The following is a 27,126-nucleotide window of genomic DNA, read 5'->3' as shown; positions in this document are numbered from 1 at the left end:
CCGGCACACCGGGTTCTAGTCCCAGTTGGGGCGCCGGATTCTGTCCCAGTTGCCCCTTTTCCAGGCCAGCTCTCCGCTGTGGCCCGGGAGTGCAGTGGAGGATGGCCCAAGTGCTTGGGCCCTGCACCCCATGGGAGACCAGGAAAAGCACCTGGCTCCTGGCTCCTGCCATCGGATCAGCGCAGTGCACTGGCCGCAGCGCGCCGGTTGCGGCGGCCATTGGAGAGTGAACCAACGGCAAAGGAAGACCTTTCTCTCTGTCTCTCTCTCTCACTGTCCACTCTGCCTGTCAAAAAAAAAAAAAGTGTTAGATATCCCCGGGTGGACATTTGGTGCAGTGAGTGGTTAGGATGCCCCTTGGACGCCCACACCCGATCGGGGAGTACCAGGTTGGAGTGCCGGCTCCGCTCCCAGTCCCAGCTTTATGCCAGTGCACATCCTTGGAGACAGCAGGTGATGGCGCAAGTAGCTAGATCACTGCTTCCCATATGGGAGACCCGGACTGAGTTCTCATCTTCTGGCTTCAGCCTGGCCCAGTCCCAGCAGTTGTAGGAATTTGGGGAGTGGGCCAGTAGATGAGAGATCCCTGTCTGTCTATGTCTTTGTTTCTCTGCCTTTCAAATAAATAAAATAAATTATTTTTAATTATATATCCCATTTTGTACCATCATTTATATGATCATTAATTTCTATCTTTATCAGGGATAGCAGATGTTAGCTGGTATATCAGTATGCCCACTCACAGTCTTCACAATAGAAATACCATATTATTGCCAGTCATGTTATGTCTTTAAGAAACATATGAAAGTACTTTCTCCCTATATAAGTATCATCTTTTTTGTTTGCTTGCTTGCTTACGAGACAGAGTGGGCTCCCTGGGGTAGACCACAGTTAGGACCAGGAGCCTTCCCCAGTCCAGGTCACCTGTGTGACTGAAAGGACCCTGACTGCCTGAGCCATCACCCCTGCAAGCGTGCGCCTTAGCAGGAAGCTGGCACCATGAGTAGAGCCAGGACTTGAATCAGGTACTCCGAAATGGACTGCACATAACCACCAGCCCAAATGCCTGCCCCCAGGGGTCAGCCTTTTATAGATCTGGGTTGGCATCTTCTGACAATGCAGGATCTGGTTCATTTCACCATAGTGAGTATTGGTAGAAATTAAATAAATAAGACATTGTCCTTATTTGACCAAAAATGACTATTTTTCCAGACTTAGCTTTGTTGTTGTTGTTTTTAAAGATTTATTTTTATTTATTTGAAAGGCAGAGTTACAGAGAGAGGTAGAGACAGAGAGGTCTTCCATCCACTGGTTCACTCCTCAAATGGCTGCAATGGCCGGACCTGAGCTGATCCAAAGCCAGGAGCCAGGAGCTTCCTGCAGGTCTCCCACGTGGGTGCAGGGGCCCAAGGACTTGGGCCATCTTCTACTACTTTCCCAGGCCATAGCAGAGAGCTGGATCGGAAGAGGAGCAGCCAGGACTAGAACCAGTACCCGTATAGGATGCCGGCGCTTCAGGCCAGGGCTTTAACCCACTGTGCCACAGCGCTGGCCCTGCAGACTTAGTTTTCTCTTCCTTTCCTTTTTCTCAGACATGTGAAGAAAACAGGCCTACAGAGAGAGGCCAGCCACCAAGTGAAGGAGGCGTTTCACTTCCTCTGTGCGTTCCGCACCCCGTGAGCCAGAAGAAGAAAAGGGTCTACCGGACAGAGCAGACCACCTTCATAATCGGAGAGACGCCAAGAGGAATCCGCAGGTACGTCGTCCATGACAGGCACTAGACTCTGAGGAGAACTCTCAAAAGACGTGCAGCTCCTTAGTAAGATACACAGATGATCTGAGTTATAGCCATATTTCAGAAAAGCCTGAACTTGTACACTTTAACAAATGAATTCCAAACCTTTTACGTGTTTTTAGAAAGCTGATCCCTAAATTTATTTTTAATGAAGTCATTTTGTATAAAGAAATGAAATAATTAAGTGCATTTTATTCATCCATTCTTCAGCTATGTTTTGGGCACCTAACATGTGCCCAGGGGCGTTGTGCTGAGAGCTGAATATGGTGTAAAAACAGACAAGGCATAGAGCTTATCGTGTAGTAGCGCAGGGCCTGGCATTGAGCCATAGAATTTTAAAAAACGAACGCTTACAAATAAATAGTTAGGAAATGGTAACAGAAGAAATGGGTTGGCTGCCGTGGTAGAGAAGAATGGGATGTGTCTGTGTGGGGCAGGGTGGGGCCGTGTGACCTTCTGCAGGGCAGTGCGGGAAGACCTTTGCGCACAGGTGGCACTCAGGTCAAGACCTGAAGGGTAACCATGCAGGGCCCCAGAGGAGAGCACCTTGGAGGCAGGTGGCGGCTTGGTCTGCTCAAGGCCCTGAGAGCAGACCAGAGTTGGTGCCCAACAAGCAGGCAGAGAGTGATGCGAGGTGGAGGTGGAGACCCAGGTGGCGCAGGGCCGGGAGGCCCCAGAGACTGTGGCAAGAGTGTCAATTTTGTTCAGAGTGCAGCAGGAAGCTGTCGAAGAATGCGTGATCCAACGTGTGTTTGCTGAGATGGCACCAGCTCCGCTGTGCACAAGAGCAGCAGGAACACAGGCTGGTTTGCCCAGGAACGGCTGCCATGGGGGATAGAGCCAGTGGGTGCTATCGGCTTAGTCGTGGACCAGTTTGGGAAAGAGAAGGAACTAGACTGACTCCTAACTTTCTGTCCTGAGCAACAGAGCAGACTTACTGAATGGGGAAAACCAGTAGAAGTCTACAGATACACTGAACAGGCAGTAGCTTTGCCGCTGTGGACTGGGGGTTGGGGGTTTAAATTTGGAGTCATCAGCATAGAGTCAGAAGTGGTTTTCAGAGCCATGGGACTGTGTGAACAGGCTGGGAACAGAGCCCAGAAGGAGGGAGCAGCCCAGGACAGAGCCCAGGGCAGAAGTCCTCCGGGGTGCTCCACGGGCAGAAACGCAGTTCAGTGTCCTGACTTCCCCGAGAAGTAAGACTTACTGGAGGGAGCGAGAGCTTGCCTGTATCACAGGCTACAGAGAGCCAGAATCAGATGGCGTGGGGAAGTCTGCCCTGGCATGGGCCTTCTGAGAATCCGTGGCAGATCCTGGGGTGGGGAGAGCCAGCAGGGAGAGGGGCACTCGCAGCGGCTCTCTAAGAATGGTTGTAAGAAGGCACAAGAGATGGAGGCCATTGCAGCATCATGGGTACTTTTTTTTGTGGGGGGGGGGGTTGTTTGTTTTTTAAGTTAGGAAGATAATAGATCCTGTTTGTGTGTGGAAAGGAAAGATCACTCAGAAAAAAAATAAATCATACCAGAGAGATGATGACAGTCAAGTCCCAGAGGCAGGTGATGGCAGCATCCAGACCCCCTGGCGGAGGTCCGGCCTTTGCCATTCAGGGAAGGGACAGACATGGGCATGGATGTCGTATTTTCTCAGTGAATCAAATCCATCCGTTCGGAAGGCGAGAGATCTAAGGAGAGAAGTTATGAAGTCAATCATTCACAGAGTTGGAAACAGAGCTTGGTGGGACTGGAATTCCTGGGTGTGCCGTGAAGTCCCCATCCAAGAGTAATTCCACGCGTGCAGTTTTCATTCAGCAAGCTTCACTCTGTTGTAGACACGCAACAGGAGATGGCTGGGTTCTGCCAGGGGTTAGAATGGAAGAAGAGAGAAGCTAGCAAGCTTCAGGAAGGTCATAAAGGAGTGAATATGACATTGAACACGAGACAGAGTGGAGGCTGACAGGCAGCAAGAAAGCAAAAGAGTGGTGACTCGGAAGACTTAGGTCACAAGTGTGTCACAGCATTGTTGTCATGGGCAGGGAAATGAAATAATTAAGGGCATTTTATTCATTCTTTGGCTATGTTTTGGGCACCTAACAAGATGAGGGAGAAATGGTTTAGCTGGGTAGCATCATCCTTAAAGAGGGGGGAAATTTTAGGAGAAAACCAAGGTCTGGAAGCAGCAAAGTGAAGGGCGAACCCCGAGCCCGAGAGCCCCGCTCTGCATAGACTGCGTGGGAGGAGGCGTTGTCCTCAGGGGACTGGAGGGCCGTTCAGCTTGGGAACAGAAGACACAGGGCAGCAGGTAGGTCATTGCCTGGTGCTAGGACCACCAGGCGTGATTCGGGAGGGTGAGGGGCTGGAGCAGATGGGAGGAAAAGACAGTCGGAACACATGACCTGGGAAAGCAGGGGCAGGGCCATGGTTGGACTGGTTCTGGTGGCTCCTGGGGACAGGGAGGGAACAGTGCTGGCTCTGTGGGGTCAAAGCACTTCGTGTAGGGGTGTTGGCTACTTCCAGACTACTGGACATCAGCTTTCCCTGGGAGGGCTGACCCCCAGCCCCTCGGGGTGCTGGGTGGCAGGTGGGCTGCACAGAAGGTGAGCACCTCCCCCGGCCACCTGGGCAGTGCCATGTCCTCACAGACGGGCCCACGGCGGCCGCAGTGCAGGGTGTGCCTTTTCCTGTGCACAGTCGCCTGTCTTGAGGGAGCGCATGTGTCTTCATCCCTGCTCGCACCGTGTGCAGAAGCACCGAGGGCAGGCGGGCGGTGATCTGGGTTTGCCTCCCTCCAGCCGCGGGACTAAACGTCTCATGCTCAGTGGAGAGGTGAAGGGCGTCTGGTGTTAGAGCCCGGAGCCTGACTCAGCACAGTGCCTGAGCAGCTGACGCCCCGTTTCCCGCTCTCCCCGCTAGCCAGTCAGGCTCCAGGCCCAGGCCACGCTGCAGCCTCGTGGTCATCTGGATGAAGTGTTCAGCCTGCTGTCCCTTCAGAAAGCTTAGGCAGAATCTTCAGAAAGGTTCTGGCTGTGCTCCCCCCCCCCCCCCCCGCCCAGTTCCTCAAGAAAAGGGGAGAGGATGTTATGTGTTATCCCCTGATACACAAATACTATCGGGACGTTTGCCAGAAGACCCCGCCCACCTGCCCTGACCAGCATAAGGGAGTCTACTCTGGTTTACTTGTTTTCTGCACAAAGTGGCTGGCTTGTGCCCCCTGGGTTACCTTGAAGCGTCTTAGATTCTTAGAGAAACTCTTTGGAAGACCCAGAATTCTGGCAGTGAGTTGGAAGGCAAAGTAAACCGAATGATGATGTATCCCATCCTCTGGTGTAAGGGGTAAACTGTGTGGCCTCATTTACGTGCAGTCTGTTGAGGTAAAGCGGAGGAAGCAGCTGCCCTGGCACAGCCGGCCCCGCAGGGCCACAGGCAAGCTCACAGGCAAGGTCACGGCTCCAGCGCGGCAGAGGTGGAGTTACTACGGCCGCTGTGAAGCACCACCGAGCCTTGGGTAAATAAAAGACACCAGCTTGTAACCTCAGCAATCACTTAATCTTTACAAGCACAAAGAATTCATAGACAGACTGAGTATGAGAGTGAATTTGGAGATGGTGGGTAAAGTAATACCCTCTTATTACTCCCAGCTTTCCCGCAAGAGCACGGGCAGCTTCCAGGACAGAAGTGTGGATGCTTGTGTTTGTGTTACTAAATGTTGCATTGGAGACGACGTGCCTGTTGGGCAGGTGTGAACAGCATCTAGATGTGGGTCCGTCAACAGGACAGCAGCGTGATGACCAGAAGCCACGAGAGCAAGCGTGCACTGTGGCCACCCACTAGCATTAGAGGAAGCCAGGCTTTATGTCCCTTGGTCTGAGTGGCAAAACATAGACGTGGCATTGGAGCACCTCCCTACATACATTAAATACAAATCATCGGTTCACCCTGAGGGTTCTGCCTGCTGTGTGGGATGAACTTCAGACTTGGCGACCTTGGCCTGCAGACCCCTGGGATGTTCAGCCTCTTCCCGAGCAGTTTCTCCTGCCCGTCTGTGTACCTGTGCCCTCCCTCCCCTCTCTCTCTGACTCTGTCTCTGTCTCTCTCTCTCTCTCTCTGGAAGGCTTCCTCACTCTCCTTTTCCTGTCTGATTCAAGGTGACTGGGAGAAGCCTTCCCTACCCATCCTGCCCACTACCCATCGCTGGCTTAGGAGCCCCTGCAGGGAGCGCCAAGGGGACCCTGCATTTAGCTCCTTCATGGGGTTCACGACTCCATCCTGGTTTGCTTTTCTTGCACGTCTCCCCTGACTAGATTGCGAACTCTTAAAGATGAGGGTGTGAGGCTTGTTCACCATTGTATAGTTCCTGCTACTCTGCCTAGCACATAAAAATGTGGTGCTGAATGAATAAGTGAATGTTTTAAGGAACTACTATATAAAATAGAATTCTGAAACTTTGAGACTGTTCACCTCGTGCTGCAACACCATGCACGGCATATGTGTACAGATGCTGGGCCCTCCTCACACGTGGCCCCGACTCTGCACCAGCAAAGCCTACGCCCTGTCAGAGTCGGGCTGACACCGTCGGAAGCTGTTCCCACGGCTCCGGAGGTGAGGACACCCAGGTGAAGGTGTTAGCAGGTTGGGCTTCTAGTGAGGGCCCTTTTCCTGGCTTGTGGAGGCTCACCTTCTCAGTGAGTGCTCCCACAGAGAGGAAGAGGGGTGCAGAGACACACTGTGCTGGCTCTCTGAAATCTCTCTGTTGGAGGACTGATCCTCCCGGATGAAGGCCCCATCCTCATGATGTCCTTTGCCCCTAACTGCCTCCTGAAGGCCCTGTCTCCGTATGTCGGTGCATTGGAGGGCAGTACTTCAACAAGACTGGGGGCCTGGAATGGGCAGGAGACACTGTCAGTCCCCGGCACCCCAACCTGGAGCCAGGAGCGGAGCCCGTCGCTTGAGGTCTCCGCCCATTTGATCCCAGGGTTCCGGAAGGCCCATCCCCTCACACGTGCACATAACGGTGGTAATCAGTCTCTTACACCAAGAATGCGGCTCACTTCTGCGAAGCGCACCTGACTTCCTGGGTTAGCTGTCCGTGCTGAGGTCGGACCATCTGGGCAGGGGTGGGGAGGATCTGGCTTCCTCCGAGAAGGACTTTGCTGAGGCTCATCCAGAACTCCTGACATTTTCATGCTCTGTGGCTAGATGAAAGGGAAAAGGAGCGAGAAGGACAAGGTGCTTCCTTCTCCATTTTTCAGAGTTTTCCTTTTTCTATTCATTAAGACCCTTCGTTGACAATTTATGTCATGAGACCTGAATGCAGTATAGACTTTCAATCTGCATTATGTAAAGTATGATTCTCACGTCCCTCATAAATCAGCTCACTGGAGGAGTAGCATGCTGGGATCTCATAATTCATAGGAAATACCTTCCAGTATAAATCAGGGTAACTTTAAAAGCTGGTGATTTCATGAGCTAAAATATTTTTCTCAGTAGCATAAGGAGAGAGATCACATACCACTAGGATGAAACGCATTTTCATCATGGCAGCAAGCAAACGTACGCCGGAAGGAACAGGATTGCATTGCTTTGCCTCTGCACTTCCTGTCCCGTGTGATGTGTTCTTTAAAAATCAAGTGTACTGAAAGTAACCACTGGCTTTATTCATTAAATCTCCAGAAAACAATTTGAAGAAATGGCCTCTTACTTTAACCTGTCTTCCGTAAAGGAGTTTGCGAGACAGATAACGAGTGCCACATCAGAAGAGCGCCGGGAAATGCTCCAAGACTTTTATGCTTCTCAGTACCCGGAAGTGAAAGGGTTCTTCACAGCAGACGCTGCTTCAGAATCCATCAAATCCGCCAGCGTCAGGAGTAAATCCCAAGAAGGAGACTCTCGTATCAGAAGAAGGCTGTCGGGTTCTGAAGCCTTGACTTTTAAAGAGTCGACCAACAGCATTTCTCACACCTGCAGCCCAGCAGCCCACAAGGGAAAGTCAGTTCAGTTTCCCAGTCACGGTTCCTGCCAAGAAGAAGCGCTTCCTAGCAATGCAGGAACTCTTGGCTCTACCCAAGGGGTTGATGACGGGAAAAACAGCCACGCATCCAAAGGTGCCGGGGCATCCAGTTCCCTGGACGGAAACTCCAAGGGACAGGAGAGGAGGTGGGCAGACGCCGGGAAAGACCAGCAGGGCACCAGCGGGACGGGCGTTTCAAGAAGCAGGCTGCTCTGCAAGCCGGAAAGCAGGAAGCCAGAAGGCCCCGTGGCAGGGGGCGCCTCTGTGGGAGGCCTGCTGGGTGACACCTCCATTCTTGAGGACCTCTTTAAAACGCCCCGGAGCGGCCCCACACAGCTGCCAAGGAGAGCCCTTTCAGGGCCCGTGGAGAAAGCAAAGCAGCGGCCCAAGGATTTCTGGGACATCTTGAATGAGCAGAGTGCCGACAGCCTCAGTAAATTCACCGACTTGGCCGTCATCGAGACCCTGTGTGAGAAAGCCCCCTCCAGGAGCAGAGGCGAGCGAGAAACGTCTCTCTGGAAGTCCAATGAGAAGTTTTTGTGGAAGACATTCCACTCGAGTGACACAGATGAGAACACAACCAACAACACGCAGAGAGGAGCAGAGGCCTGAAAACGGACCGGTGCGCCCGTGAACTCCAGCGCCGCCACCCTGCGCGCTCCGCCTCGGACACAGCTGTCTCGACACAAGATTCCATTACATTCTCGCGTTAGAATGTTTTGAAAGCCTAAAATATTATCGTGGCTTGTCTTCCTTGATATCCTGTGGCTTGTCTTCTTTGATATCCGTATGGATCTTTTAGGAAGCAACATTGTATTTTATCATAAACCTCTGTTGAGAGATGAGAAAGATTCTAGATGTATTATCGGAAGACCTGGAACAACTTTCTTAGCGTGTCATTACGTGACCGGAGGTAAGCCACGTTCCCTGAGGTGCATCTGTTTGCTAACATGAACGATGAAGGGTTTGAACCTGATCAGTGGGAGTGTCTCTTCCAGTTTAAAAAAGCTTTGGTTCACTCTCCCAAGTTCCATTCAGTCGTAGGCCAAGTCATGCCCACCCACCCTCTAAATCAGGTGTACACAGATGTGTTTCTTTCCTATGATTCGGAAAATAATTGTGTTTCCTAGGTATCATGTTCTAGTATTATTAAATTATTTAGATTAAAGCCATAGCTAGTAATGAATGTATGGTATGATATTAAAATGGCAATTTTGTAGCAGCTCAGAATCCAGGGGTAAATGCTGTATACCTATGATATTATATGAGATGTGATACTAAAGTAATATGATTATTTATCAATAGCCACAGACACCAGTGCCTCAACTTTTTATACAACTTTGATGATTTAATTGAGATAAATAAACCTTTGCACAGTGCTTTTACATTTGATGAACTAGGAAGAAATAAAGAAACATTTGGTTTTATTTGAAATTGTTATATTTTGTTGAATTTAATCTATATGGTTTATAACCAAAGTGGGACAGTCTCATAGCTGAATTCGTTTAGTTGGACACATCCACTCAGTCCCTATGTTCCGTGCTAGATGGGATACAGCTACAGGTGAAGGACAGGGCATCCTGTCTGTAAAGAACCGCCTCTGTCGGGCTCCTGGCGTGGCGCCTGGCACGGGGTGGGCAGAGACCCGAGGCCTCACTGGTGTGTTCTCCCACCTTCCCCTCAGCCAGGCTCACAGCGCTCTGCGGAAGAAGTGTGCTTCAGGAAGTGGCTGTGTGCAGCGGTCATTGTTGCTGACCGCAGAGGGCCTCTGAGTACCCAGCTAGTACAGTCATTGCTCAGAGGTTAAAAAAAAACCCTTTCTCCAGAGACCCAATGGCCAAGTATATTTTTCTTTGGAACAACAATGTTTTGCCTTAGAGAACTATGAAATATATTTTGTATCGTCACCCATTACGTATAGACTCCTGCATGTTGAAATAAAATGTTTATAAAGTAATGTTTACCCTTAAAGCATGCAACTTTGTTATTTTTCTCTCCTAGGCTGGGGTGTGTGTGTGTGTGTGTGTGTGTTGATGCTATCATAACCCAATAGATTGATTTCCTGGCCCACTAATGCTGGGAACCATGACTTGGAAACCATTGCTTAAGGTTATATAGCTGGTCATTTGTTTGCCACTTGCAGCTGAGTTGTGTCCAGACTTCTCAGACTTCGTCCATTGAGGGTCTTCCTGTAAAATAAACACATAATGCGTCGGTCTGCAGTAGACCTGGCAGGCAGATGTCGTTAGCCTTCCGTGTGCTCAGTCGTCTGCAGCTCTGAGAAGCAGATACCACTCATCTCAGTTATACACGGGACAGGAGCATTCAGGCATTTAATAAAACACATCTCTCATAAGATAGCTTTACAATCTTTTACATGGACATGACCTTAGAATCAAAATGATATTTGTACAAATATTAGCTCTGCACACATCGGCATAACATAAAGAAATACTATCAAAGTGACTTTTATCAGTGGTAGTCCAAATGGGAGAAGAAACCTAGACCTGAGCTTAAAAATTAGTCTCTAACACAGTCATCATTATTATCACTTAGCAACAGGCAGGGTGCAAAGTTCAGTGTCAAGAGGAGCCAGTCAGTGTTTCAAGGGAAGCCGTCAGAGTTGACTCTTCGGTGCACCAAGATTTGGTTCCAGCATTAACGACTCTGGGAACAGACGCCATGAAAGGACTGCAGCAGGAGCCTCTCCTACCCTCACTCCCCTGGTGAGGTTCTGCCAACTGCACCGGTGTGATGAGGCCAATCCCTCAGTTTCTTTCCGCCCTTAAAATTTTTTATTTATTTATTATATTTATTTGAAAGACAGAGTTATAGAGAGGCAGAGAGAGATCTTCCATCCGCTGGTTCATTCCCCAGATGGCTGCAACGGCCAGAGCTGCGTGATCTGAAGCCAGGAGCCAGGAGCTTCTTCCGGGTCTCCCATGCAGGTGCAGGGGCCCAAGTTCCACTGCTTTCCCAGACCATATCAGAGAGCTGGATTGGAAGTAGAGCAGCCGGGTCTTAAACCAGTGCCCATATGGGATGCTGGCGCTTCAGGCCAGGAGTTTAACCTGCTGCCCCACAGCGCCAGCCCCCAGGCCTTTCAGTTATACACAGACTGGGTCAAGGGTATTCAGGCAGTTTTAAAAGCAGCTGAATTATACTTTAGAAGCTCCGTTATTGAAACAATTAAGTTGGAGATCTGACAGTTGCAGCAGCACTGCCGTGACTCCAAGGAGCACCAGTATGAAAACAACTGTGGTGAGAGCATTGCTTTAAAAAAATAAAATGAAAAACTTCAAATTTCCATGATTCACAATCATGCCACAACCTATCCTTTTTACTTCTTTTGAAAGCAGTGATACTTTCTGGCTGCTAGCACTCACCGTGCAACCATGAACGTTGGAAAGTGAGGTGAGATACACAGCCGGTTGCAGTAGAATTACCCAGGGTTTGCTGAAAGCCCTGAGACACCCCCACCCCTTACAGGAAATGCACAGCATGGGCCCCCACAGATTGAAGGCAAAGGCGCGCTTGTTGGCAGAGATGAGCTGGTGAGAAAGCCCCAGGGAATGGTGGCTTTTTCAATTTCAGTTCAATGCATGCAGCTTTTAAATTGCAAAGCTATCTTTCCTTTATGATGTTAAAATAGCCATTTTTATAAAATGAAAATAGATCTTAGATGTAGTCTGCTTCATTACCTTTACTTGATACAGAAGTTGCTAGTCATATGTCAGTCCCAAAGTTTTATCTCACGTGTACTGGTTTAGGAAATCCAAAAGAATGAGGACCACTGCCTGCCTGTAGGTCATTTTTTACAGGGAGGGAACTAGAGGTCCATAGCTCCGTGTTCCAAGTCCAGTTAGAGTGGATCTAGAACTCACCATGGCTGTCGCTGAAGCTGGTCACTTCTCACTTAGTCACCATGGGTGTGACTGCTCCAGTCCCATCTCCTACCTGCTTCTTCAAAACATCCGCCACCCAGTGTTTCTGGGAGCCCCTCCAGGGATGCTCCTAAGCCGCTCTCCCCCGGGGGGTGGGGGGTGGGGGGCAGCCCTGTGCACTGGAGCACACGATGTCTGCGGCAGGTGGGCAGAGCCACCACAGGAGGACGGGCTGGGCTCTGAGGGCCTTGCAGGGGGTCAGCATGGAAACAGTCCTTCCCGTGTGTACTCCTGCCCCTAGGAGGAAAGACACAGATGGCTCTTCCTGCCGACCTCCAAGGCTGTGGGTTTCCAGTCCCCAGGAAGGCAACTCAGAACCACCTGCAGGGGCTTGTCAGCACCCAGGAGACTCTGGGTCAGGGACTTTATCTGATACACTGGCTTTGTCTGGGGTTTGGCTTTGACACCAGTGCCACACTGCTTGACCCTCTGCCCCTCCAGGACTGCGTCCACAGTGGCTCTTCCGTCAGTCCCACCCTCACCCCACTCCCACCCCCGTGTGACACCAGCGGACGTGCAGCTGAGCCCGCGATGGGGCCTGTGTGTGTGTGCGTGTGTGTGTGTGTGTGTGTGTGTCAGGCCCCAAAGTTGTTAGGATCTATAAAGATATCCACACATATTTGCATGCCCACGTCCATAGCACAATAGCTAGACCTGGAAGCAACACAAACCTCCATCAGCAATGACTGGATAAGCAAAACAGGGTAGAGGTATGCACGCACCGCATGGAATATTATACAGCCTTGAAAAGGAAGACAACTCTGACGCTTGTGAACCTTGAGCTCACGCAAGGTTAAGCAAATACCTAGAAACAAAGTGAAATGGTGGTTGCCGGGGCTAGAAAGAAGAATGGGGACCTGATGTTTAGTGGGTATGGTTTCAGTTCTTCAAAATTAAAAGAATTCTGGAGATGGATTGTGGTGACAGCAGCATAACTATATGAGTGTATTTAGTGTCACTGAAATGTATACTTAGAAATGGCTGAGGTGGCAACTTTTGTTAAATGAATTTTAACATTTTGGGGAAGAGAACCCACAAACAGCACTCTTTTTCTGATTATGCTTTGTCGACGCGTCCTTTATTCACTTTGTTGTGAGTTAACAAATTGTGCTGGTTATATTCCCTGATTTCCAAATTAAAGACCAATCGTAATGTGAATTTGGTATCTTTCTGTCATTAACACTGGCCATACCCAATTGGCATTCTTGGCTTTTTACTGCTCTCTTATAGTAAAAAGCAAAAATGCCTCTTTTAAAAAATTATTTATTTATTTATTAATAAGTCAGAATTACAGAAAAACAGGCAGAGGAAGAGAGATCTTCTATCACTCCCTAAATAGTCCAGCTGCCACTGCTGGGCCAGGCTAAAGCCAGGAGCTTCTTCCTGGTCTCTCATATGAGTGCAGGGGCCCAAGCACTTGGACCATCCTCAGCTGCTTTCCCGGGCGCATCAGCAGGAAGCTGGCTCAGAAGTGGAGCAGCTGGGTTGTAACCAGGGGCCAGCACTGCAGGTGGCTCCCCCACACACACACCAATGCCACAGGGCCCAGCCTCCAAGAATACCTCTTTCTATAGATGTCATTTTGTTAGCGGGTTGAGCAAGTCCCAAAGAGCTTAGCCTGCGGGGAGGGCGTGGGAGCCGGCTGTGAAAACCCAGAAGAAACGTGCCTGGGGCTGGGAGGTGACCAGAGAGGCCTTGGTGCCTTCCTTGACCTTTAAAACCCAGAATAAGGAGAAATGAGGGCCTTTGAATAAAGCGGTTCCTGTCGTGGACTGGCCACAGAAGAGAGAGGGGCGTGCAGTGGCGGAGGAAAGAGCGCCGGAGTGACGACCCCGGGGCCATCAGCTAGAAGGCTGCTCCCCAGCCCCGCGCCCAAACCCGCCCGCAAGCAGACGCCACCCTAGAGCTGCAGGGTGCCAGGGGAGTGGGTAATTACGCCCCGGCCCGGCGGGGTCCCCGTGGGCGGCGCGGGAGGCCAGGGAAAGCTCTGGGGCTCGCGATGGTGCCGTAGTGGGCAGAACGCGGGCCTGCGAGGGGCACAGCGGGGCGGCCTCCCGCACGCGCCCGCCCAGGGAGCGGCGCACCAGGATGCCGCTGGGACCTAGGACAACTCGAGCCCGCCCCCCCCCCCCCCACCGCCTGCACGCTGACGGCGGCGGCTTCTGCGGTCTGGACGGCGGCCCGCGGGAACTCCAGCCCCAACCTGATCCCCTGCGAGCGCGGCTCCCACCGAGGTCGCGGGAAGCCGGAGGAAGGAAGCTGGGCAGCTCCGAGCCCGTGGCTTTGCCAAATGCGGCGTCCGCCAGGGCCCCCGGGGGCTGCGCCGGGCCCGCCAGGCAACCGCGAAGCTGGCCGGGCCCCGAGGAAGTCGGGCTTAGCACCTCTCCGCCTCCACCAGCCCCGGGGCCAGCTGCGCTGGGCGCGGACCCCCCACGTACGCGACCACTCCCCCGCCGCCGGAGCCCCAGCCCCGCGCACGCTGCCTTCCCGCCCCTGCACCGTCGAGGCCGGCGCGCTGGGCCAAGGGCCCGCTCCCAACCTGCTCTCAAGCCCCAGGGAGCGTTTCTCCGCTGTGTTCCCCGCACCAGGCCTCCATCTGGACGCCTGCAGACATCTCCCCGGGCAGCCTTCCTCTCTAATCCATTTTCCACAGCGCTTTCCCAAGAGCTTGGGAAAGCACGCGGGGACCTGGCCTATTGCAAGCGTTATTTTCTCTGGCAGGCGGGCTGAGGGGGGAAAGAAATGGCAGCGACACCGGCCCCCATGCCTAAGCCATTCAGTCCTAACAGTGGCCACCGCACCGGCTGCGCCCTGTGGCAGGCAGCCCATGTCTGCAGACAGCAATACTAAGCCTGTGAGTGCCGGCTTCAGGTGCAGGGTGATCTGGGAGACCTCAACGGTGCTGTTCTCATCCACGTTTGTGAGTCAAGTTTCTTGGCTGGGCAGGCTCAGAACATTTCCATAGTGTTCTCCTCGCCCCAGCTGTCTCCACTTTCTTGGATTGGCGGTGGGGCATGGGAGTGCAGTGGGGGGTGGAATTTCAGGGGTGAATTAGTGGCTGGGAAATCAGGGGTCAGTCCTTTCCAGTGCCCAGCAGGAACACCGCAAGTGTCCCTAGCCCCCATTTCCTGCCAGGGCATTGGCCGCAATCATCCACCGCACACCCTGCCATGGCGTGCATGAGATGGACGAAACAAGACAATTGGCAACCAGGGAGGTGCGATCCACGGTGGCTCCAGTCAATCCGTGGGTTGTGTTTCTGGCGTGTACCCATTATATAATACTTACCCTAACCCCCCAACCCCCGAAATATATATCTTTCCAGTGGCCTTACTACTTTTTTCTATAATTTCCCACTCATTTTGCTATGAAGACCGGTAATGTGACATCCAAAGGGACCCAAAGAGCATCAGCTTCCCTCTGCTCACCCTGTTTTTCACCACGGGAGCAAGCACCGTCCCCCTCAGTCTCAGGTTCATTCTATGTATTTGCAGCCGTGCTTCGTCTAACTGTTCTAATGTTTTCTTTGTGAACACTTGAAAGTGCTTGAAAAACCCAGTGCTAGTTCCAGATAGAGCCCTGGGCTGCTCCTCCTGAGCTTGTATCGGGCTTGGCGCCACTCTGGTACTCTTCCTCAGTTGTCCCATTGATAAAATGGGGCCGGGGCAGTAAGAAGAATGCATTGGGGCTGTTTAGAGATTGTCCCAGTCTCCTGCGGGTACAGAACACGAGACACAGGAGCATGGGAAATGCACAGGATTTAGACAAGACCTAAAAGAGTCGCCTCTGCAGGGAGCCGCTGGCTACTGAGTCTGTCACTGACAGCCCACATTCTGACGGCCCCTGGAAGTTGAGCAGAGGGAAGTGAGAGGCATCACCAGACAAGAGTTGCTTTTTCTTTCTCAAGATCCACTTCTCTATTTGCATCACAAGGGGTGTCTTAGTATCCACATTTATCTGCCAGAGATCACATGCTAAGTAACTTTACACCTGTTTCCTTCAACCCAAATTGCTTCCCGGAAGTGAACTGAAAGCACCACCCCTCCAATCTGTAGAAAGGGACGTGGCCATGACATCACAGGTAGAACCACTGGCTGGTTCTTCAAGGGTCTGCTCCTTGACTATTGGTAGCTTTGGGATCCTCAAGGAGGGAAGGCCTACACTTCCGGGAATGGAGAGTCCCTACCTGCACTTCCGGGGAAGAAAAGTCCTTGTCAAGGTCCCCGCGGGTGCCTAAAGGTCAACCAATGAGGATCAGACCCGCCTCAACCTTTAACCCCCACGCCCTGAGTCTATAAAAGGAGCTCTCCCAATCTCTGACGCGCGACTTCCCCGGCCCCTGCTCTGTTGCTCTGTTGGGACCAGGGAACCTCGCCCGGGAGTGGAACCCCAATAAAAGCCTGTGAATTGATTGATTCGTCTGCCTGGGAAGATTCGTTATGCACCGGCCACCTTGCAACTATAGAGAGCCTCTTTGTGTCAGCCTCTTCTTGGTCTCCATGTGGCCCTTAAGTTTCCTAGGATGCTGCTGTGATCTGCATGTGTTAGGGGTGAGGGCCCACATGTCACTGGCGTGGGCTCCAGAGTGGTGGCAGAACCTGTAGGAGGCGGGGCTTCGTGGAAGGTGGTTAGGTCCCTGGGGGCTGCCCTCAGAAGCTAGTTCTCACGAAAGCCTGAGTCCGGGACCTGCCTCTCCCCTGCTTCCCAGCTCACCACGCATTCTGACCAACTGAGGAAGAGTACCAGAGTGGCGCCAAGCCTGATACAAGCTCAGGTGGACTGTGTGCACACTGCACCATCTGCCTTGGGCTTCGCACCCCAGCAGGAGCCTGCCCCATGCAGCCTTCCAAGCTGTGGGCCGGGTCAGCCTGTTTTCCTTAGAAGGGAAGCCTGTCCCGGGGATTTCATTATGGTAGCAGCACACTGCGCAGCCTCCGAGGCTCCTCTCCATTCGAGTCCGTGCTTCCAGCACGAGTGCAAATTCTCTTCCTCCCCCCGCCCTCTCTTCCAGGTTCATGCTCAGACCTGGGCTGATCGGCCAGCACCTCCCATTCATGGTGTGCAAAGCAGAACTCATCCTAACCTGGCTCATGAACGGCCATCAGCCGCTGACCCGGTCCCCCAGCTCGGAGCACCTCCCTTTTCACGTGGATGCTTCAACCTCTCCCAAGTACCGTATTTACTCAGCAACCAATCAAATCTCGACTCGTAACTCTACCTCCTCATTTTCAGCTTTCTTCTAGAGAAATCTGGGAGGGAGCCACTGTGGGAGATCCCGGGGGTGATGCTGGCGGGATCTCACTGGTGGCCCTCCCGGGCCTGCTCAGCCCCCAGCCTCCGTCTCTGACCCCCAGGGAGCCCGCTGGTCCCACCAGCACAGAGCAGGGGGCAGGACGGTGGGAGGGGCATGGCTTTGGCGCCTAATAACAGGCAGGCAGCGGGGTCACTGCAAGGGGAAGAGAGAGCTGTGGAGAAGGAGGTCTCCCCAGGAGGACGTGCTGCCCTGGGCTCTGCTTCGGTGCTCAGAAATATGTCCTCGCGCGAGATGGCGGCGGGTGACCGTGGCAGTGACCGCGTGGCTTTGCGGGACTCCTGTTCCTACTTCACACCCCCTGCCTGGGAATGACGCACTCCTCTTAACACCGGCCCCAGACACACACCCGCCCCCCATGCTGGGACAGGACAGACGCAAGCGTCGCAAGGTCTAGGCCCCCACCACACCTGCCACGAGGCTCCAGCTTAAGCAAAGAGCGGCCACACCCTACCGCCAAAGACCCCCAACTGCTCTGACAGGGTCTTCCTCAACCTATTCGCCCCCAGAATAGCCCAATGTGATCAAACCTGATCTTCCAAGGTGGCAGTAGTGAGCAAACCAAAAAGCAACTGCGCCTGTGCAGGACGCTGAGCCCGGTTGCAAAGCCAAGAGCCAAGTGCCAAGTGCCGAGGGGGAGGAGTCGGAACTCCAGGTCAGGTGCATATCCCAGTGCGGCGGGCCAAGGGAGAACTGCCATCTATTTTCAGTCTTCTGCTTTCTAGAAAGAAAAAAAAAAATCTTAGCACCAAAGCTTGACACCAAGCCTGTGTTCTCAGCCCCTCCTCGTTTGCACTCTTTTGGATTAGCATTTTCCAAAGTTGTGTGACCCTTTCCAGCCAGCTTTCCCCACTGGCTTAGCCACAAATCTTTTTGTTCCATGCTCATGAGGCTGCCTGCATTGTGCACAGCATAGACAGGGAAGCCTGCCCCCTACAGGCTGAGCAACTTAGGGCTATACTGCCCCAAAGAGACTGTCCGCAGGTTCTCTCTGCCTTGTCCCTGGGTGAGGGAAACCTTTTAACAGCCTGGCTGTTTGCCTTTTCCTTCTGTTCCGGGAGCTGTTTAGAATGCTTCCAGTAGATGCCCCTTTTTCTGAATCAAGTTGTCCACAGGAAACTTGCAAACAGGCTGTGAGGGGGTCATGGCTCCCCAACTGGGCAGATGCTAACTGACATGGAAATAGATAAATAAATGATGTTGTCTTCATACAGCAGAGAGTACTCACTATACAGCAGCTAGAATGAGCTGTCTTCAACTATCTGCAAAATGTAGATGAATTTCACAAATATCATTTGAACAAAATTAGTTGGACACACAGAAGTCAGGACAGTGACCAGCACGGGAATTGAGAGGGTTCAGGAAGTATCCCAGCTTGTCTCCTGGCCCGGATGCCAGTGCCCGGAGCCCTCCGTCCTTCCAATAGACGCGGAGTTCTGGATTATGCTCAAGCGCAACACAAAGGCTGGGAGGGAAATCGGAAGAGACGGTTCGGCACTGAGGAGTTCATGGGCACTCGACTTGTAGGGGACCTGTTGACTTTAGGATGATCAGAAATGAAAGGCGGCCAGCGCCGCGGCTCAATAGGCTAATCCTCCGCCTAACGGCGCTGGCACCCGGGTTCTAGTCCTGGTCGGGGCGCCGGATTCTGTCCCGGTTGCCCCTCTTCCAGGCCAGCTCTCTGCTGTGGCCCGGGAGTGCAGTGGAGGATGGCCCAAGTGCTTGGGCCCTGCACCCTATGGGAGACCAGGAGAAGCACCTGGCTCCTGCTTTCAGATCAGCGCGGTGCACCGGCCGCACGCAGCGCGCCAGGCGCAGCAGCATTGGAGGGTGAACCAATGGCAAAGGAAGACCTTTCTCTCTGTCTCTCTCTCACTGCCCACTCTGCCTGTCAAAAAAGAAAAAAAAAAAAAAAAAGAAATGAAGGGCTACCTGGAGTCGTCTCAGGGCACCTCACGTGCATGCGGTTCTCAAGCGCGATCAGCTGCCTACAAAGGTGCCTTTTACCTTGACACTGACACACTGGTAATCCACGACCTATGCCCTACATAGCCTGCCCTGTCTGACTCCAGCCTTTCCGAGCCACAGTAGCCCTCTGGCCCAGTCGCCAGGTTCTGGACCACAAGGGCCCCACTGTACAGCCCAGAGCCTGTGGGGTGGGGTGGGGGGTTCAAACCACCCCCCGCCCTGAGCCAGCCAAGCTGCGTGCCCTGCCTAACAGCTTCTGGGAGTACAAAGCTCTTCCTTCATGGTAGCCATCTCCACGTCAGCGGGTGTCACCACACCTGCTGAACACAGACCCCAAGTCCATTGGAAAGCACGATCATTCATTCATTTCCCAGTCTTTTCTGCCATGGCTGTGAGCCAGGGACTCAGCAGTGGCCATGCAGACATGATCCCTGTGGTCCAGGAGCCCACAGCCACCGAGAAGGAGACCACGAACAACCATAGAGACCAATGTTCCCAGACAGTGAAGCGTGTGCATGCCACAGGCCGGCATGGGCTGTTTGATTTGGTTTGTTTAGGTTCGGAGTGTTTTCGTGGTTTTTGCTGCTAATGTTTTTTTAGGAAGAGTGATCAGGGCAGGTCTCTCTAGGAGCCAAGGCCTGGATTGTCCCTTTTTTTTTTTTTAAGATTTATTTATTTATTTGAAAGTCAGAGTTACACACACACACACACACAGAGAGAGAGAGAGAGAGAGAGAGAGAGGTCTTCCATCTGCTGGTGCACTCCTCAGTTGGCCACAATGGTTGGAGCTATGCCGATCTGAAGCCAGGAGCCAAGAGCTTCTTCCAGGTCTCCCACATAGGTGCAGGGGCCCAAGGATTTAGGCCATCTTCTACTGCTTTCCCAGGCCATTAGCAGAAAGCTGGATGGGAAGTGAAGCAGCTGGGATTCAAACTGGCACCCATCCGTGATGCTGGTGCTGCAGGCTGCGGCGTTACCCACTACACCACAGCACTGGCCCCATGGATTGTTCTTGAATACAAGGGCACCCAGAGCTCCGTGTTGAGTGCCTGGAGGCTTCCAAAGTGACCCACATGATATATCTGCCGCCGAGGCCTAGCCAGAATAAACCTGTCCCTTTCCCAACAGGCAAAGGAGGGCTTGCATCAAGAGAACCTAATATCCCAGCATCATCAGAGTCCAAGACCTGCTCCGACCCAGTTGCTTTCCGAAGGCCATACAGCCGAGGTGCCTGAGCCTGTGGGTGGAGGCGTGGGCTGGTCACATGCCAGAACCCTGAGGGCAGCCCCCAGCTCCATCTGGGTTTCCTTTGCTGTTTGCAAATAACAAGCCAAGGGTGCAGGTCCCTGGGCCGTCTTTGCTTCCTGGTGTCCCTGGGGACCCTTGGCCTGACGCCACCCCAGCAGACGCAGGCTGCCCATCCTGTGGCCACAGCAACAGCTCATGGATATGCCCACTGTGCTTCCGCTATTGTCAGACTCAGCTCCCTGTGGACAGCATGGGAGTCACAGGCCCCCAGCCTGATGGTGACATGTCACGCGTTGTCGTCGTGGCGTGGGTTCGGCTCCAAGTGCGGCCCATGAGCGACGTGTGTACCTACAGGCAGGGAGCCAGTGGGAAGCTACTTCCTAGTCCTCCTTCCTCAAAGTTTCCAAGTGATACCTGGCTGCCCCAACCCTTCTTCTATGCACACTCTGAGCCCCAAGGCCAGCCCCCTGCATCCTCCCCTGCATCAAGCAAAGACCAGGGAACCCCAGACCTGAAAAGTCACCCCCATGATTCCCACTGGACACATCCAGGAAGGAGCAGGTCCCTTTCCCTTGGGGCAGCTGAGCTGGGCCGGGCAGTGCCTGCTTTGCTACAAGGGAAGCTCCAGGCAGCGCCTGGCTCCAGCCCCTTTTCCCCAGCTTCCTCGCTCCCCAGCAACTGCTTCTGCAGAGAGCTTTGCCCTTGAACTTGGCGAAGACCTGACTCTGCTTCTGCAGAGAGCTTTGCCCTGACTCCCGCAGGGTCCGGAAGTCTGTCTCCCGCCACCTGTCCATCTCCCTGGCCCCGGTGTTTGGGTGTCTGTATTAACTGACTGCTGCTTCCGTGGCTGTGCTGTGGCAGCCTTGTCCTCCATCCATGGTGTCGTGAGGTCACATGGCAGAGCTGAGAGAGCTCCAAAGGGCGGCTCGTATCTCACAGCTACTGGAAGGCAACAGTCATCTCACCAACAGTGCGGGGGTGAGGACTGGTGGGGGTGAAGGACTGAAGGAATGGGGGGGTTGGGGGCGTGGCTAGAGCCTGTCAGTGCCTTTGCGTGGCCGGGAGGTGATGACATCGGCCATCTCTAAGACACCAGTGTCCTCCACCCACTCCGCCGGGCACTCAGTGGCCTGTGAGAGGGCCCTATCCTGGGCAGGTGAAAACTCGCACACTCAAGGCTCATAGCTGGCTTAAAAACTCCAATCGTGAATCTTTCTGCTCATCAGCCGTGCCCTAGTTTCTCATTCCTGTCCTCCAGGCAGGGCCCAGCCTCCTGCTGCATCTAAGAGCCAGGCCCCAGGGGTGACCATCAGTGGTTTGCATGTAGGCATCTCTCTGCGTCAAAGCCTTTGTGACAAGTGCTTAACTCCTGTAACTGTCATTTATTTGCTTATCCACCAAATTCTAATATTCACGTGTTTGTATACCCACCCGTCGCCAGGCGTTAATAAGAACTGCAAGAAATCGCTTCCAGTAGGATTCAGGCCCAGACGTGGTTTCTGCTCTGAATCTGATACTTACTCCTGGGAGGTGCAGGAAGCCATCCGTAATTCCCAATTCCTACATTGGATTGATGTGTAATAAGGAACAATTTGTTTTGGGGGGCTGTTTATAAAACAAAACAACTTCCTGGGAACTAGGTATGCAGGGGGAGCTGGACCCAGGAACCACACTCTCCTCCTCCAGTCTCTCAGGAAGTCAAAGACTGGGCCTCTCTCTGCCTGCACATGTCGTGGGGCAGAGTCTTGGGCGGGACACACAGTTGTCATCCGTGCCCCTGGTGCAGGATCCAAGGCCGCACGCAGCTGGCAGGAAGTGAGCAGTGGTCTCGCGAGGCCTTTCACCTGCCCTGCGCGGGGACACCAGGCACGTGACGAGGACTGGGGTTCACGTCAGGTTGACGGGAGCACACAGCCCAGCTGCCCCCAGTGCCTCACTGCTCTCCGCTCCCCAAGAAGCCCCTCAGAAACCTGGTCCCAGGAACCTCCGTCCTCCCGTGGTGGACATCATGGAGGCCGGGGACTCTGCATTCACTGTGGACCAGATGAGACCACTGCTGGTCCCTAGAGGGCTCCCCCGAGCTGGGGGCCCTCTTGTGTGAAGGCCACCTGGATTGCTGTGGTTGCGCAGGTGCCAGACAAGAACACATATCCCACGTGCCCCGAGGGCCTGCCAGCGTCACAGGAGGGTCTCCCTCCCCGGGCTCATCAGGGAGATGGAGCTCCAACTTCTACTGCGTCTTGACTGTGCCTTCACGCACACTGTGTGGCGGGAATCTCAAAGTGTTGCATCTGCAGGGGAGGCTTCCTGGAAGAGGAGGCCTTTGACAACAAGAAAGAACATCGTGATGAAAAGGGCAGCGAGGGAAAAGACAGGCAGAGGCCCAGGGCATTTGAAGGAAAGGCAGGGCCACACTCAGATGAGCCGTGAGGCTGGGAAGAGGCAGGGACAGGAGCCCAGAATGCCCGGGGTGTCCCACTAAGGGGCTTCAGGTTTCTTTATTATTATTATTGATTTACTTGTAATTTGAAAAGCAAAGTTACAGAGAGGCAGAGAGAGAGAGAGAGAGAGAGAGAGAGGTCTTCCATCCACTGGTTCACTCCCCAAATGGCCTCAACAGCCAGAGCTGGGCCAATCCGAAGCCAGGAGCCTGGAGCTTCTTCGGGATCTCCCATGCGAGTGCAGGGGCCTAAGGACCTAGGCCATAGCAAAAAGCTAGATGGGAGGTGGAGCAGCCAGGACTCGAACCAACGCCCATAAGAGATGCAGGCACTGCAGGCGGTGGCTTTATCCACTACGCCACAGCGCCAGCCCCCAGGTTTGTTTTAAAGCATAATAATAATAATAATAATAATAATAAAACATGACTGAAGGGGTGGGCATTTGCACAGCAGTTAAGGCACCGCTCAGGACACACGCACCCCATATTGAAACTGCTTCTGATTCAGCTCCCTGCTAAGGCACACTCTGGGAGGCAGCAGACAATGACCCAATACTTAGGTCCCTGCCACACACACAGGAGACCTGGATGGAATTCCCGGCTCCTAGCTTTGGCCTGGCCCAGCCCTGGCTGTTGCAGGTATTTGGAGAGTAAAATCTGTGGATGGGCATTCTCTATCTGTTTGTCTCTGCCTCTGTCTCTCTGCCTTTCAAATACATTTTAAAACAGCTGAGAAACTTGTCATAGAATAGACATGAACTTAGACTTGTTCTTTAGAAAGATCCTGTCGGGAGCCCACACTGTAATACAGCAGGGTGCACGTGGAGCTGACTCTGTCCCAAGGTTGGAACTTGACCCAGGTTGGAACCTCATGACCCTGGAAAAGTTCACAAAAGCACGCGTCATACTGTTTAACTACTCCCCCATCCCCACCCCCGCTCCAAAGGGAGTTCGAAATTATAGTTTTGAAGATGAGTTAGGTTCACGGGAAAATCACAACTCTGTCGATTTTCTGATTTTGCTGTGGGCCCCTGAGGCTGGCGGGACGACGGCCCCTCAACAGCGTTCGCACCCTCAGCCCCTGTGGCTGCACTCCCTGCAGAGTGAAGAGCAGTTAGTGCGCAAGGCAGACTTCAGCTTGCTCATCGGCAGAGCCTCAGACAGGGCGAGGAGGCTGGGTCATCCAGGCGGGCCCAGTGCAATCGTACAACTCCTTGGGAGCGGAAGAGGGGTAGGTGCTGGGCACAGTGGTTAAGCCACTGCTTGGGATGCCCACCCCCCACACAGGAGTGCCTGGTTTGCATCCCAGCTTCTCGGCTTCCACTCCAGCTTCCTGCCAATGCTCACCTTGGGAGCCAGCAGGGGGTGGCTCAGGTACTTGAGTCCCCACCACCTGTGTGGGAGACCCAGATGGAGCTCCAGGACCTTGGCCTTGGCCTGCTCCAGCCCTGGCTGTCGTACGCATTGGGGGAGTCAAGCAGTGAATAGGAGATAACTCTCTCACTCGCTCACTCGCTCACTCTGTCTCCCCTCTCTCTGAATCTGTGCCTTTAAATAGAAATGAAAATAAATAAAATTTGTAAGTGGAAGAAGACGCGACTGGGTGTGAGAAGGACTTGCCTGCTGGTGCTGACTGTGCCCATGCACGAGACGGTCAGCCAGGGAGTGCAGCAGCTGGGCCTTGAATTCTCCCGAGGAGCCTTCAGGGAGGAAGCCAGCCCTCCGAAGCTCCAGTCTCAGCCAGGGAGACTTCTCCCCCACGGAACCGCAAGAGAGGAAGCCCGGTTGCTTGAACCCCCAAGTTCGTGGTAATTTAACGCAGATGCACTAGTGAATGAGTACAACCCGTGGAAACTTCCTGATGGCCCGCAGGGGTCTGGGGCCCCTTAGCATTAGCCACCACCCCGAGGAGAAGCTGGGAGGATCCCCTCTTCTGCGGAGGGCATTTGTGGAGCTGGGTAAGATGTTTACAAAGCACTCAGCCCAGTGCCTGTGGAGAAGGCCACTAGGGAGCGGGGAGAGCCCACGCCCACCTACACCTTGTTTCCGAGGTCTCAGACCCGCAGGCCAGGCAGACACTGCCCAGAGGCACAGCGGCAGGCGGGCTGGAGAGAGGAGCGCACGGCCACCCCCCACCATGGCGGCCGCCACTCACAGCCAGGTAGAGGGCTGGCCTGCCGTCTCCACATCATCCGGGTTCAAACTGTCAGCAACTTGGTTTCAACACAGACACATACATATACACTACATGCTATATACCACACATGCTACACACACTACACATGCCACACGCATGCTACACATGATGCGTACTGCACACACTACACACATGCTACACGTGACACATACTGCATGTACATGCTACATACATGCTACATACACCACACACTCTACACACACCACCGGACATGCTACACACACCACTCAGGTCACACACATACTACACATATTACATATACCATGTGCTACACACACCACATATGCCGCACATACATGCTGCATACACACTACACATACCATGTACATATACTACACATGTGACACACATGCTACACATAGCACACATATGATACACATACTACATATGTCACATATTATATATCACTACATATACCGCACAATGCTACACACCTACTACATATACTATGCATACTGCACACACCACACAGTCTACACACCCTACACACACTGCTCACATGCTACACACACTACACATACCACACACAATACACACTACACATGTGACACACATGCTACAGCACTATACATTACTACATACACTACACACAACACACCCACTACACATACTGCACACACACATGTTACACACAGAAAACAGTTCTGTTCTGGGTGGGCCTGCAGGCTGCACCCTGGGTCTAAGACAATCTCAGCTGTTCTCCATTCCCAGGGTGTTGTCAACAGTCTCACAGCTATGAAAGAAGATGGTATGTAACCTTTGGAGATGGGCACTTTTTTTTTTTTTTGACAGGCAGAGTTAGACAGAGAGAGAGAGACAGAGAGATAGGTCTTCCTTCCATTGGTTCACCCCCCAAATGGCCGCTACAGCTGGCGCTGAGCTGATCTGAAGCCAGGAGCCAGGTGCTTCTCCTGGTCTCCCAATCAGGTGCAGGGCCCAAGCACTTGGGCCATCCTCCACTGCCTTCCCGGGCCACAGCAGAGAGCTGGACAGGAAGAGGAGTGACTGGGACAGAATCCAGCACCCTGAACGGGACTAGAACCCGGGGTGCCGGCGCCTTAGGCAGAGGATTAGCCTAGTGAGCCGCGGGGCCGGCCGGAAATGGGTACTTTCAAGGGGCATAGTTGTCTGCAGAGTCTTCCCAGATGTTGCAATCAACAGCGTGTTCCTTTTTCTTGGCTGAGTGAGGTTCTACATTGTAATCACCTGCCATCATGTGTGTGCCCATTTACCTCAGAAGGGTGTCAGTGCCATCACTATTCTTCTTAGTGGTTTTTATGTGATCACAGCCTCCACTTGTCTGGAATTAAATAGTTGGGAGTGCAACTGCTGGATCAGACATTATCACATCAGTATGTTTGGTTTTCTAAGAAACGGACCATGTGGGTGACACAATCTGTCCTCACCATGTGAGTGACACAATCTGTCTCCATCCTCTCCGGTTTTTTATTTTGGCAGATCTCATAAGATCTGATAAGAGACAGTGATATCTCCTTGTCATTTTAGTTTGCACAGCCCCAGTGGTGGAGTGAAGTTGAATGCCTTCACATGAACTTACGTATTCTGTACATCCTCTCTGGGGAGCTACCTATTCATGTCTTTTGCCCATTTCCTAGTTGTAGAGTTTGTTTTGTCACATGTGCATTTGCAAATATTCCCTCCGCACCTGTCATCTGTCTCTGCAAGGTCTTCCTCAGAAGGAAGGCTTCTCATTTGGATTAGTCCTGTCTGAGCTACTGTAGTGCTCGCTGGGTCATGCCTTTCATGACAAGTCTGCGAACTCGTGGCCCTAAGCCCTGAAGATTTTCTCTCTTTTTTTTTCCTAAAACTTTTGATTAAAAAAAAAAAAACACCTTTGGCTGTCGGAAGCCTGCAATCTGTTTTGTGCTCATTTTCATTTCGTGCGGGAGGTTTCTGTGCTCCTCACCCTCCATGGGCAGACCCCAGCCCTCTGGCTCTCAAAACCACAAGGAAGGCGGAGACGCGCGTGGTCGCCAGGTGTGCGGGAGAAGCACAGGACCACACACACCCATGAGTGAGCACCAGCAGCTCCCCCGGCTTGAATCTCCCAGAGCCACTCCTCCTCTGTTAATACCTTCCAAACACTAACCACTAAGAGTACCTGGGAACTATACACTCTCTGCACTGGAATGCAAATATTTGTTCACTTAAGGTGGGGGAGAGGAATCTCACTTTGCCTCCTTCCTACCCTCACTCCAT

At 52.8% G+C, this 27,126-nt stretch overlaps 1 protein-coding gene across 2 annotated transcripts in view; it reads left to right on the top strand.

Moving 5' to 3' along the window:
• The window catches only part of ERCC6L2 (ERCC excision repair 6 like 2), a 135,963-nt gene extending 111,694 nt beyond the window's left edge, over window positions 1-24,269 (top strand). Inside the window, exons 18-19 of one of the 2 annotated variants that reach the window (XM_089335745.1) lie at window positions 1,593-1,756; window positions 16,754-24,269. In XM_089335745.1, coding sequence (XP_089191871.1) covers window positions 1,593-1,756; window positions 16,754-16,985 — 396 coding nt within the window. In that variant the 3' untranslated portion in view covers window positions 16,986-24,269. Of the gene's footprint in view, window positions 1-1,592; window positions 1,757-7,461; window positions 9,770-16,753 lie in introns of those variants that run through there. The other variant, XM_008257721.5, reaches the window with a different exon arrangement.
• Window positions 24,270-27,126: the final 2,857 nt, after the last annotated feature.

This window comes from Oryctolagus cuniculus, chromosome 1 (assembly GCF_051225735.1).
Source record: "Oryctolagus cuniculus isolate XC-2025 breed Fujian yellow rabbit chromosome 1, ASM5122573v1, whole genome shotgun sequence".
Taxonomy (NCBI): domain Eukaryota; kingdom Metazoa; phylum Chordata; class Mammalia; order Lagomorpha; family Leporidae; genus Oryctolagus; species Oryctolagus cuniculus.
The sequence above is the reverse complement of the archived record's forward strand: the minus strand, read 5'-3'. Positions and strand labels throughout refer to the sequence as shown.